Here is a 14,432-nt window from a genome sequence, read left to right on the forward strand (position 1 = left end):
CATTCTTCCCAGCACAATAGCCCAGATACGATTATTATTTTTAATTACTTTCCTATTTAATGCATAAAGAGGCTGGTGGGTTGGGAGGTGTTATCAGGTGATAGATCTTCATCTCCCTTTTGCTTCAAACATCCCCGCCCTCTGCCCTTTAGAGTAGCTGATTCACAGGCTTCTCCTTATTACCATGAAAGCTGGGGGCAGAACTATTCTATTTCTGGTTGCCATCAGCATTTTTATTTTGAAGACCTTTTGAGTGATGGGCGTCACATACTCAAAAGTTCTCTTAGGGATCCGTTGGTCTCTGCCAAAGGAGTTTCCGAGCACAGTCTAAGAAAGAGATGTAGATTATCTGAACCAATGCTTACCCCCCAGTGATGTTTATAAAAAACTTTGGGAGAAGGTTGCAGGAGGAAGCCAGATACACCGGGTGCCCTGATGGGGGCTCCTGCAGGGGTCTAATGGCAGAAGAAGGAGTTTGGCTTCTTCCTGGTAGTGGGATCAGTCAAACCAGGATGTGTCCAGCAGTCACCCTTCCGGCTATCCAAGGAACTCCTAGGCTCCATCCCTACAGATTCCATTTCAGAAGATTTTGTGGGGTCCTGGCATGTATGTTTGGACAAAGGTCCTTGGGGTGATGGAGCACCAGCCACCACTGCCCAGAGGACGCAGGCCCTGGGGTCTGTGGTCATTTACCACCTACGTGAGAGAGCCAGAGCTGATAAATAACTCACGTAAAGTGCTTACATTGTGCCTCGTCCTGACTGAACGACAATTATTACTGTTACTGGACCATGAGCAGGGCGGGTACTCCTAGGACACAAATGGGAAGTGGGCTCGGGAACACTGAGGATCATCAAGCCAAGGACAGCGAGAGGCAGAGTCAGGCATGACCAGGAGACCTGGGATTCGGGTTTTAAAGTTGGAACAATCTAGAAAGGTAGAGACAGGTTCCCAAGGGAGGCAGGTGATCCAGGGCCTTGAACACCTGACTTTATGGAGTGCCCCACCTGCCCTCCACCACACCCTGCTTTGCTCTCAACTCTTGCTTGTTCAGCCTTGCTGGTTCCCCACCTGGTTCTGACGTGATTCCCCAGAGACTTTGGGGTCCAGACGCTACAGGAAATCTATTCACTCTCTGTGCCCTAGTACCGTCATGGTAGATTTTCAATTTCCTGAGTGACCAACGCTTAAATGGCTTACCTTCCCATCTGGGCCCCCAGTGGACCATCTCTGGACGCTCTGCACAGAGAAAGGAGATGGAGAATAAGTCAGCCCAAGGAAGGGAGGGGATGCGGAGCTCAGCTGTGGACGTGTGGGGATAGGCCATGATTAATGACACACATCTCTCTTGCCTGGCAGAGTCAAGTTTTTCACTTAGCCCTAAGTGACCCCTGCCACTCAGAAATGTAATTGCTTCACTTGCCAAACTGAAACAAATTCACTACTGAGTTTGGAAAATGAGACAACCTGATGGCGAAGCTGCCTCCTTCACCTGGGACAGCCAGGGAGTCAGCAGCACTGAAGGCCACGGAGGAGGGAGGAGATGTTGATCCCCAGGTTGCCCTCCCTACCTTCCTGCTCAGGTACTGGCTCTGATGGGCCCTGACCCAGTCCCACCCGGGGGCTGAGATGCAAAATGCTGCAGACATCCTTCCTTGACTGGGATCCTTGCCTGACATTTGGTCTCTGATTTATGGTCAAAGTGACTCTCTTTACTGCAAGAGTGACTAGTAATGTATTCATTTGCTTAAACATGAAAGTGAAAATTGGGGGATTTAGCTTCAATAGGTTTGACTAATTTACCCTTCACCGTGGTTACACCCAGTTTTCATCCCGCCGGCTGGGTATGAGTGTACAAGTTCCATATGCTCTGTGTCATCAAACACACACATTTTCTTCAGGCTGATGAGCGGGAAGAAATATCTCACTTTGTTTTCATGGGCATTTCCCTGATCACGAGTTGATCAGCTTCTCATATGTTGATTGGACATTTTTGTTTCCTCTTCTTTGAGTTGCTTGCTTATATCCTTTGCCCATGGTTTCTATTTTTATAGTCCTTTTGTATTGATTTTAGGAATTCTTTATATTGGATGGCTTTAAGTCCTTTACTGGATATTTATGATATTTCTCCTGGTTTGTCCCTTGATTTTAATTTTCCTTGTGGTCTCTATTAGGAAACCGGAGTTTTAAATTCTGATGTAGTCAAATTGATCAGTCTTTTCCCTTTTTTTTTTTTTTTTTAAAGACCTGGCATTTTTTTTTTTTTTTTTTTAATTCTTTATTTTATTTATTTATTTTTGGCTGTGTTGGGTCTTCGTTTCTGTGCGAGGGCTTTCTCCAGTTGCGGCAAGCGGGGGCCACTCTTCATCGCGGTGCGCAGGCCTCTCACTATCGCGGCCTCTCTTGTTGCGGAGCACAGGCTCCAGACGTGCAGGCTCAGTAGTTGTGGCTCACGGGCCTAGTTGCTCCGCAGCATGTGGGATCTTCCCAGACCAGGGCTCGAACCCGTGTCCCCTGCATTGGCAGGCAGATTCTCAACCGCTGCATCACCAGGGAAGCCCAGTCTTTTCCCTTTTGATTTTGCTTTCTTGTGCCTTAATTATGAAGGTCTCCCATCCTCCTAGAGAGATTCCCCTATATTTTCTTGTAATATTTTTCAGATGTTGCCTAATATTGCCATTTTAACTGAGGTTATCCATCTCTCATTTTTTTGGGAAATGTTGTGAAGTGGGGATTTAACTTAATTCCCCCTCAACTATACAGCCACTAGTGCTAATACCCATCAGTGACTGCTTCTCCACCCTCCCCCTTCCTATGGCCACTGCCTGAAATGATGTCTATACACATGTACTAAATTCCACATCTACTTTGTTTTGTGTCTGGGCTGCATATTCTGTTCCATTGACGTATTTGCTGATTACTGTTCTGTTAACACGCTGAATCGCAATAGCTCCAGAATATTTGCAATCTGAGGGCGGGCTCCACATCTTGTTCTTTTTCAGCACTTTCTTGGCTCTTCCTGTGCACAGGAATTTTAGCATCAGCATCGTTTTGATGATTGTTCTTTGCTTGTTTCCTTTCCTTTCCCAGTTGAATCTTTCACCCTTTTCTCTTCCCCCCCCCCCCTAGTTTTGTCGCTTTGCTTACTTTGTCACCCACATTTCTTGTTTTCCTTTGTTTTCTTTGGGGAGGTGAATAGAGCCCTGGAGGGGAAATCAGGGAATCTGAGTTTTAACGCGAGTTCTGTCACGAGCGAGCTGTGTAACCTTGGGCAAGTGGTGCCTCCTCTCTGGGTTTTAGTGCCTTTTTCTATAAAATGAGGGAGTGGACAAGTTCTGCTCTTCTTTCACAGGGCAGCCCATTCTTCCAAGTGACTCAGCTCTACTCATCAACGTAGGACGCAGCAAAGCCCTCCTTTCTCTCTCTGCAGCCTCCCACCCCAAACTTCCCCTCCGAACCGCCTGCACCTGTACCCCCCCTGCCCCCCTCATTCAGGTGTGTGATGACCAGGTGCTGCTGACCAAGATGCTTGGACTCAGTATTTCCAGGCTGCTCCTCAGCAGAACAAAGAAAGGGAGCATCTGGGGCTGCCACAGGGAGGCTGAACTGGCTCCCCTTTCCCGGAGTCCCACTTGAAGACACAGAGGGCCTCGCTGCCCTGCTCACCCGGGGAGGATTAGCTGACAACTCGCTGCCCACGTAACCACCACCTGTCGGCCACGAGGCCTCCATCTTCAACCTTGCAAATGGCTGGGTTGTATTTGCCTTGTCCGGCTGCTGTGTTTGCGTTTCTAACTGTAATGGTCACAGTTAGAGAGTTAATGAGGCAATAGATGCTCTTCTGGGTAATTAAACGCTCAGTGAAGGTGAAGCATTAGCTCAGGCTGTCTGCATCCTCATTTGTCTGGAGAGAATGCTAGTGGGCCACCCTACTCATGTGAATTTTCTAAGGTCGTTGGGGGAAGGCCTGTTCCATTCACCTGGGACGCGATGTACCCTCTTCAGACATTTAAAAGGGCGTGTGTGTGGCCACTGTGGCTTGATGATTTGGTCTAAAGTTCTAGAAATTCTTGGAGGGCAGGATGGTTCACATCTGTATCCCCCATTGGAACATTTTTAATTTTTATATTTTTTTATACAATTTTAAAGGTTACACTCCATTTACAGTTATTACAGAATATTGACTATATTCCCCGTGCTGTACAATACATCCTTGTAGCCTGTCTTACACCCAGTATTTTGTGCCTCCCCTCCCCCACTCCTGTGTTGCCCCTCCCCCACTCTCCCCACTGGTAACCACTAGTTTGTTCTCTATATCTGTGAGTCTGCTTCTTTTTTGTTATATTCACTACTTTGTTGTATTTTTTAGATTCCACATATAAGTGATATCATACAGTATTTGTCTTTCTCTGTCTGACATACTTCACTGAGCATAATACCCTCCAAGTCCATCCATGGTGCTGCAAATGGCAAAATTTCGTTCTTCTTTTTTTTTTAACTTTTTTTTTTTTAACATCTTTATTGGAGTATAATTGCTTTACAATGGTGTGTTAATTTCTGCTTTATAACAAAGTGAATCAGCTATACATATATATATATCCCCATGTAACCTCCCTCTTGCGTCTCCCTCCCACCCTCCCTATCCCACCCCTGATCTCCCTGTGCTGTGCGGCTGCTTCCCACTAGCTATCTATTTTACATTTGGTAGTGTATATATGTCCATGCCACTCTCTCACTTCGTCCCAGCTTACCCTTCCCCCTCCCCGTGTCCTCAAGTCCATCCTCTAGTAGGTCTGTGTCTTTATTCCCATCCTGCCCCTAGGTTCTTCATGACCTTTTTTTTTTTTTTTTTTTAGATTCCATATGTATGTGTTAGCATATGATATTTGTTTTTCTCTTTCTGACTTACTTCACTCTGTATGACAGACTCTAGATCCATCCACCTCACTACAAAAACTCAATTTCATTTCTTTTTATGGCTGAGTAATGTCGCATTGTATATATGTGCCACATCTTCTTTATCCATTCATCTGTCGATGGACATTGGTCTTCTTTATGGCTGAGTAATGTTCCATTGTGTGTGTATATATATATATATATATATATATATATCTTGTCTTCTTTATCCATTCTGTTGGTGGACTTGGAAATTGACCCCGGAAGCAAGAAACTGCCTCACCCAAGTTTGTATGTCCTACCAGGGTGATTCACTGCCGCTGATTGCTGGTGCCCGTACACAAAGGCCTGGCCCCTGCCTAAACTCAAGACAACTCGCAAAGCTCCTCAGCCCAGTGGAGCCTCAGCTGCCACTGCTTTGCCGGCCGGCTCCTCCCTTGACCCAGTCTCGCCGTCCTCATTTCCTCACGCGTGTGTCTCCAAGAACATTCACCCAAACCTGCATGTAGCTCTCTGTCTCAGAGTCTGTCTGGGGACCCTGACTTCAGACACACAGAGGACACACACTGCATTGTCAGCCTGGGTACCAGCGCCTTCTTTGGGGTCAGTTGCTCCCATGTCTCCACCTCCTTCATGTGGGGTCTGACCCAGAGCGCTCACGCAGTGTTCATCGAATGAATGAATGAATGAACACAAAGTGTGGTGGATGAGATGGGAGAAGTTTGGAATTATGTTCAGGCATATCAAAGTGAAAAACAGGAAAAATTCACAAAAAGTCACTTTTAAGGCAGTTTCTGAGAGAGCACGGAAAATGACTCTGGGGAGCGTATGTTGAGATGGTACAACTTTTACTATATTGCCCAGTGGGCGTTTTTGTTATCTTTTCAGCAAAACGACTTCAGATTTGGCAGGTGGGTGGTGGGACTTGAAGTGGCCGGCAGCCTGGGACCTGAAGGGGTGCTGATGCTCTCAGCTCCTTGCTGACTCTCTCCCCGGGACCCACAGGCAGGTCACGGCTGTTCTCAGCTGAGCCGTGTCTTTATCCATCCCCCCTCCCGCCCCAGCCCTGAGCTCTGCTGACACCGGCCTTGAACTTCTGGCTCAGGTCTGTGGCCTCCTCCGTACCCCTCCCACCAGGCAGGTCTGCTGGCTGCCAGGCTTCCAGCCAGGGACTTTGCACTTGGCTTTTCTTCTCTCAACATTGAGGCCACCCTAAGAGGCTGTTTGTGTCCTTCAAGAATCCAGTCTGCGGTGAGCTCACGACAGTCCCAAGGGCAGGAATCTGGCTTAGCTGTTCTTCTTTGCCCTGCAGCAAAGAGTAATTATTACTGGGGTTTTTCCACTTTTGTTGACGTTTTCCATGGTCACAAGGAGTTCGATTTCTTGCTAGACTTTTTGTTCTTCCTTCACTCAGGCTCTTTTCAGATACAATCGTTGTCCAGCACTTGGACTGGAATGTCCCGGAGAGGCAATAGTAATAAATTAACGTTTACTGAGTGCCGCTGATATGATGAGCTAAGGCTTAGGATATACACACATCCCAACACTCCTAGGAGATGCAGCCCAGGGAGGGTAAGTAGCTTGTCCAGTTTACTGCAGATGAAGGAAAGTTTCGGGAAGCTGCCCAAGGGCTGGGATTTGAGCCTGGCAGTCTGGCTCTACAGGCCACCCACTGGGGTACCCCTAGACGGGACTGCCCTGTTGAATAGTGTGACACTTTTCAAAGAGCCCTAGGTCACTTGGGTTATAATCTCAGCTCTGTTTTGGACTTCCTGGGTGAGCTCCAGAGAATCACCCAGCTCTTCTGGGCCTTAGTGAAACAAGAGTGCTTCTCTGGGTCACCTTGAGGATTCACGCTGGCTGGGTGATTCTAAAAACCCTCTTTCTTCTTCCCTCCACCAGTTAAAATCTTCCTCTCCTAGCCCATCTTCCCATTCTTGACATAGAACACCGGTGGTATTTGGGGAGAAAGGATAGTTTCCTGGTACAAAGAAAACTTCAATGCCTACTCCCTTTCAGGGAAGAAGTGAACAGCTGGTTTGCTACTGGTGCCAACTCTTGAAATATGCTTGTTACAAATATGGGTGCCCCTGATCAGCAAAGAAACTCTGTGGTTTCAGCCAGCATCAGAAGGTGGTTCATAAGTGTTATTCTCTCATGAGCTACGGGAATTAATAGGGAACTTGATATCATTTAACGGCCTCTCCAAGGGCAAGACGGTTGATTGTTGCTATTTTAGTTTCTTCCTGGTGTAGGATAATATTAACTAATTAGCATCTGACATCCTAAGTCTTTGTACTGCACTTAAAATTTCCTTTAAGGGGCAATCAAACAAAGAGGGTCACAGAGTTTCAGCTTGTTGGCCATGGAATGTGATTTAGCCACCAGAGTGGCCAGATGACGGCAGCATGACATCTGTCTCAGCTGGCCTGTGGCCCAAACAGAAAGGAACGATAGGCTTGGCCTAAGAACCTGTTTTCCCTTATAAAAGGTAAATATCTTATGGGTAACATACCAAGGTGGTATTCATGAGTTGTTCCCACCAGTATGGAGTTATACCATTCTTAATAGAGAATCTGTAATTTAAGAGCAGCTTTTCTTAGAGGGAGCAAGTGAATTTCTCATTTCTCATTTCTCTTTCTGGCAAAAGTGCTTAAAAATATCCAGTACCCAATATCTCCCCTCCCTTTCCATCCTCTTTTAAGTCCACTCCCATGGAGATTTCTCCTCCTCAACCCCGTGAAATCCTTCTTTTCAAGGACACTAGCAACCTCCGTGCTGTCAAATCTCACTGTCCATTCTCTCTCCTGCTTTGCCTGACCTGTCAGCACCACTGACCTTCTGGGGGCCTGGATGGATTCCCCACATGCTGGGTCGGGGGTGTGCTGTACAGAGAGGAACACTGAGCCTGGAGGATTCACCACTTTGGCAGCAAGCGGAAGGAGCCTGCTGTTTGGGGAGAGACGTTACTCCACACTGAAAACTGCTTGCTGTGAACACGACCCTGAGAAACAGCCTTGGTAAAGAGCAGGGAGGCCACACAGTCTCAGTACACCCGGCAAGAGTATGCAGGGACACCCAGGGCCCAGGGCCGTTCGCCTCTCCCAGCAGCGTGTCCCAAAGGCCATCATTCTCCAGTTCTCAAACGTCAGGTCTCCAGCCTAGCCCTGACTACTGATCATCGGCAAATATCCCATCATTAACCTACACCTTATCACGTGATGTATGTAACCAACGTGCTGATCATCTACCATGGGGTGAGCCTGGAAGTGGCCTCCTTTAATCTGCACGGCCTCCCAGGAAGGGCAATATTTCCTGGCTCATACAGGCTACTAATTCAATCAGTGAACAGTCAGTGGTGGAGCTGAGATTCCCAGCTGGGTCTGCCTGGTTCCAGAGCCTATTGTCTTGATGCCTCTCACACTTCCCGACTCAGTCTGCTGCGTTGCATGACGTGCACACACGGGAGGGGATGAGGGAAGAGGCATGGACCAAGGATCACACGTTGAGGGACCTTGAAGAAGCCAAGAGGTGAACTTTTTACAAGAGGGACGGTGAGTATCAGGACACGAGAGCTTAGGTAGATAAAGTCTGAGATGGGGCCAGCGCCTGACTCCTCACGTAGAAAAGGCGTTAGTGGTGGAAGCTCCTCGTCTTCTCTGACTACTAGACTGTCAGTCAGAGCCGGGTTTTCAGATTAGCTGATTGATAGCTTGTCCACGTCATAAGACACGGAGAACTTGAGGCGATGTCTTTCCAGAGGTGGAGGGGAGGTAAGGGAACGTGGGGCTGCAGGACCGGCTGGCTGGGAGTGGAGGTGACCGAGGGAAGGAGGCTGATGAGGCACTGCTGGTCTCTGGAGTGGGGCAGACCCGGTTCAAACCCCCAGGCCATTACCTCTTAGCTCTTTGGAGAACCCTTTCACAACCCAGACTCTACATCTTTCTCATTTATGAAATAGGCATTGTGATACCCGTGTCTCAGGTTTTTGCAGGAATTGAATGAGCTAAAGCACTGCCTCAGGTGTACAGATTTGAATGTGGTTGAAAAAGAGATCATTACACTTTCAACTCAAAAGTTAGCGTCATGCGGAGCAACTAAGCCCATGCGCCACAACTACTGAGCCCACGTGCCTAGAGCCTGTGCTCCCAACAAGAGAAGCCACCGCAATGAGAAGCCCGCACACAGCAAGGAAGAGTAGCCCCCGCTTGCCACAACTAGAGAAAGCCTGCGTGCAGCAGCGAAGACCCAACACAGCCAAAAATAAAATAAAATAAAATAAATAAATTTATTTAAAAAAAAAGAAAGATAGCATCATGTACTCAACTTACATTCTTACTGCATTGTGTTCTTCACCTCACCCTGGATTTCATCCTATCCTGAATCTCTACTTTCTAGGGCCGGGGTCTATTGTTTTTGTGTGTGTGTTATGGACCCCTGGCAGTTTGGTGAGGCCTATGGGCCCTTATCATAGTAATGTTTTTAAATCCAGAAAATAAAATAAAAATACACAGGATTGCAGAAGAAACAAATCCTATTGAAATTCAGTTGTATTGGTTTCTTATTGCTGCTGTAACAAATTAGCACAAACTCGATGGCTTAAAATAGCACACATTCATCTTGCAGTTTTGGAGGACAAAAAACCAAAATGGGTCAGCTGCGTTCCTTCTGGAGCTTCTAGGGCAGAATGCTTCCTGGATGGTTCCAGCTTCTAGAAGCCTTCTGCCTTCTTTGGCTCCTGGCTATTTCCTCCGTCTTGAGAGCCAGCAATTGCCTCCCTCTGACCTCTGCTTCTGCTGTCACATCTCCCCTCTGACTCTGATCTCCTGCCTTCCTTTTATAGGGAGATTTGTGGTTATGTGGGGCCCACCTGAATAATCCAGGATCATCTTCCCATCTCAAGATCCTTAATTTATATCTTCAAAGGCCTTTTACTCTATAAGGAAACATCTTGTAGGTTTCTGGGATTAGGACGTGGACATTTTGGGGAGGCCATTCTCTTGCCTCCACAACAGTTAACAAAACATTTTTATTATCTGGTAATACATAAGCTTCTTTACTGATGCATTAAGTAGCCAGCTCTGGTGGCAGGTCTAACAAGTACTGTGATTTCAAAACTGCCATGAGGGTAAATGATCGGATATCTGTAGCAACTGCACTGCGGTAGGAGAACCCCTGCTTATGCTGTTGGTGAGCCCCGGACACTGTGGAAATCGCTGTGGTTTGCTGTCTACAGTTAGAATGGCAAGGATGTTAACTTCAGTTAAAGCTCAGTGAAGACGAGGATGTGATTTTTTTGCCTTTCAAGTTCATGGACGCTCAGAACTCTGTTCCTAGGCCGTCTGCGGGCCCCAGATTAAGGAACTCTGCTCCAGAAGGTGTCTCAGAGATGAAGTGGGTCTGGCGGGTAGGGGAGCACGGGTGACAGGCCAGGCTTATTGACAGTGGGAACCGAGATGTTTGTAATTATGGTTACCAAGGGGGAAAGGGGTGGGGGAGGGATCAGTTAGGAGGTTGGGAGTAACACATACACACTATTATATATAAAATAGATAACCGACTAGGTCCTCCTGTATAGCACAGGGAACTCTACTAAATATTTTGCAATAACCTGTAAGGGAAAAGAATCTGAAAAAGAACAGATATATAACCTAATCAGTGTGCTGTACACCTGAAAGTAACACAACATTGTAAATCAACTATACTACAAGAAAAAAATTTTAAAAAATCAGGAGGTGTTTGTAGATCGCACCTAAAACCTGCCTGCTTCCAATAGCCTTTGTCAAAATATCCCTTGTCACCTGACACATCGGAAGCTTTCAGTTGATTGCACCTGTTGTTCTTTCTAGACTGAGTTGCAAGGTCAGGAGTGACAGGGGAGAAGGGGCCAAAATGAAGAAGGCAGTCATCACCACACCGACACTAAGCCAGGGCTGGCCCTGACACGGCCTCCAATCCCAGAGGTGGCTGCAGCTTTGCCCTAGTGCACTGAGTTTGGTGCTTTGCTGTGGCTCACTGTCTCCCCCACTTCCCATCCTGTGAGCACCATCCAGAGCCAAAGATAGAGGTGGGGCTGTTGTCCTTGTCATTGTCACCTTATGACGATGATGAAGGAGTAGGGGTGAGTGCACAGTGACAGGGTCACCTGAGCGCACCAGGCTGAGATGGGTTCAAACTCAAATGTGTCCATATTGTCTCTGAGTTATTAAAAACCTTCATTGACATTATTCTTAATAGTTGCCTAATATTCCAGTTACGTATGTAACATAACTTACTTAATGATTCCTCTACTATGAAAAATTTAGTTCGATTTCTGTTTTTCCTAATATAACTGGCCCTGAGCTAAACATCAAGCTTTCTCTGTATTATAGAAGAGTTCTTTAACTAAAAATCCTAGAATTGGAATTACTATATTGAATGATGTAAACATGCCAATGCACTGCAAAATTGTTCTAGAAAATGTTAAATGTTAATTTACATTCTCACAGCGGAGGCTTGTTTTACCCTGTCCTCATCAGCATGATGCTCATTTGCTCATTTGTGTCACGTGTTCATCATTTAACATGGGACACGGAGATCTTCTTTCCCAAACACGTCACCCCACCCCCAAATCTGAGAGCCAGGTTGTGATTCAGACCCTATTGTTAATTTGAATTTCCACTTAGGGCATTGGAACCTCTAGTATTTCATATGATGAAAAATTACTTTTTCCCTCCATGAAGAATGTGACAGTGACCACAAGGACATAGGACGATCCTATCATATTGGGATACCATCCTATCTTCCTTCTTCCTCTCTTCATGTCTTGGCCTCCCTCTCTTCTTTGAGCAACTTGTGTTGTTCTAAGATCGTTGATGGCTTTCACCAGTAGCCCCTTGATGTATTGTGGGCAGTCTGGAGTTACTTTTTGGGGGTCAGCATTTGACAGTATTTACAACATGTCTTCTTGGAACTGCTTTCCTCTCTTCTGTGATGTGAGGCCCTGCTGTTATCCTGACAGCTCGGACTTTACTCCGTGACCCCTGTGGATTTTTCCAACCCTATAAGGTGGTGCTCTCCCATCACGATCCCCCGGGCAGCCCCACCTGTCCCCAAGGCTCAGCTATGATCTTGGTGCAAAATCTGTAACTAAATCTACATTTTGCCACTGAGCTCCAGGCCTGCTTGTTTATTAACCTAGTAGATACTTCCACCTGGATATGCTAAAGGGCTTTTAAACTTAGTATGTCCAAAATGGAAATGACTATTCCTTGACCTCACAAACCTTCTTGCTCCTCTCCTGTGTCCTCCATATCGCTTGATAGTACTGTTGACCCTTTAGTTCTTTAAGCTAGAAAATGAGGGTCTTTAAATCCTCACCATGCATACCCCATATCGCACAAACAAAGGCTTGCTGGTCTTTTTGTCTCCAAGCATCCTTCAGCTTAGCCAGAATGGCCTTCCTAAATTGGACAAGAGTTCATAATTCTCCTCTGCTGAAGATCCTTCAATAGCCACCCAACTTGCCAGGATGAAGTTAGAAATCCTTAGTTTACTTGGTGGTAACTTAGTCTCTGCTAACTCTCCAGTTTTGCTGGTTTAATAGGCAAATCCTCTCGCACAAGGACTTGCATGGATTCGGATTGTTTTTTATTTGAGATTTGTCATCACCTTCTCCTCTGTTTCTGATGACAAATTCCTAGGGGACAAGCACTGTTCTTTACGGTTTGTGGAATTTCTAAAAGCCTCATGGGGAGCCGGGCTGCCTGTATGGAGCCCTTTGTTGCACAGTTTGCCCTGACGAGGCAGCAAAGTTGGGAGACGGGCACCCTGCAGGCCCGTCACCTCTGCCAGCCATGGCTGAGGGACCTGCCGTGAAACCCAGGTCTTTTGGGTTTCCTTGTCTGTGAAATAAGCCTGTTGATGGGAGTTTCGTCTCTAGGTTTTCCTCAAACTCTTTTCTTTCTGTGGTCACAATCCTGGGCTCATGCAATGTCACGGCCACACACGAGAGGGAAGCATTGGCTAAACCGTGTTGAGAAGCCCACGTCAGCTTGACTCTACCTTGGAAGTTGATTTTGCTTTGTTTCAGCAAATAATGGTGATGAAGATCACGGTAGAGTGAATGCATTTTATCTCTCAGAGCATGAGGGTTGCATAATGTCATTATTTGTCTTGACAGGAGGCTCCCTTAACCTTCCCAGAGGGGCACATGAGTCAGAGGGGGTGGTGTCCACCAACCCTTCAACCCTATGAGGGATGACGCCGAAGTTCTCTTTGCAAAGTGGGCCAGGATCACTTTCCTGGAGTCCAACTGAAATCCTTCTGACTGAAATAAGCTCTTCTGATCCTGTCCCAAGTGGGGATGAATAACAGATTGGGGGACCGTATAAGAAAACCTCAAATATTTAAAATGATTCATTGCCAACATTACATCTCGGTTTATTTCAGGATGAAAATTTTCAATTTATTCAAACTCTTTTTTCCTCACAGGATGCTCTGAGTTCTGCCTTTGGCTGTGGCATAAGAATTTGCTAATAAGGATTCTGATCATGAATCCAAGGTAGAGCACGGATAGATCAGTGTCTCACTGAGGAATACTTAGAGCCACTCACATCCTTGGAGGAGCTCAACGTTTTGGAAATACCTGTTGTCTTTACCTGTGGAGAACGAAGGGCACGTTCCCTCTGCAGGCTCCAGGGGAGACTCCTTCCTGCCTCTTCCAACTTCTGTTGGTTCCAGGGGTTCCTGGGCTTGGGGCTGCGACCCTTCCATCTCTGCCCCCATGTTCACCCTGCCTCCTCTTCTCTCTATGTCTTCCCCTTTTCTGTCTCTTATAAGGACACTTATCCTTGGATTTGGGGCCCACCTGGATAATGAAGGATGATCTCATCTCAAGATCCTTAACGTAATTACACCCGCAGAGACCCTTTACCCAAATATCTCATTTATAGGGTGAACATATCTTTTGGGGGCCACCATTCAATCCACCCTAAGACCTCTTCACTTTTCAGCAGGGAGCTCTTGTGTTATATCTTCTCTGAAGACTTTCATATGTGTTTTTATGTATGAGGATGGATTCATAGTCACGACCGATAATACTTCCATATGTGCCCTGCAAAGCTGGGTGTTGCAGAGTTTAGTGGTTCTCAGCCTCAAGTACCATCATTATTCAAATCTAAGATGTTGACAGTTGTAAGATGCACTATTACTTTATGTGCTACCTAAGAAAGAAAAAACTCTGCCCATTAAATGATGACCTACTGTCAAGTTTAAGATGCACCTTGATTTCATTTTATGTGGAAGAATGTGCAACTAATGAAATGCAGCATAACCTATAAAAAGTCAATGTGAATCATGAAAGTTTTAAACATTAGGATAAAGAATGTCTAAAGTAACAGTGGTTGTTTTGCTAGGAGAGGAAACTTCTCAGAGTAGGTATATTCAAATATCTTAGTAGATTTCCTGTAAAAGCCTGGTTAGATGGTGGTTTTGTCAAGCTTTGGGGTCTATACCAATTACCTGGAGGTGCTTATTAAGTATATGGATTCCTGGTC

The 14,432-nt window shown here is 46.2% G+C and overlaps 1 protein-coding gene across 1 annotated transcript in view; it reads left to right on the plus strand.

Annotated features, from left to right (window-relative positions):
- Nucleotides 1-1,470: 1,470 nt before the first annotated feature.
- LOC133084870 (dihydrodiol dehydrogenase 3) overlaps nt 1,471-14,432 on the plus strand; it is a 37,967-nt gene continuing 25,005 nt past the window's right edge. The window contains exon 1 of the mRNA XM_061181665.1: nt 1,471-1,583. Within this exon, the coding sequence (XP_061037648.1) occupies nt 1,471-1,583 (113 nt within the window). The remainder of the gene's footprint in view (nt 1,584-14,432) is intronic.

This window comes from Eubalaena glacialis, chromosome 2, assembly GCF_028564815.1.
Source record: "Eubalaena glacialis isolate mEubGla1 chromosome 2, mEubGla1.1.hap2.+ XY, whole genome shotgun sequence".
In the NCBI taxonomy this organism is placed as follows: Eukaryota; Metazoa; Chordata; class Mammalia; order Artiodactyla; family Balaenidae; genus Eubalaena; species Eubalaena glacialis.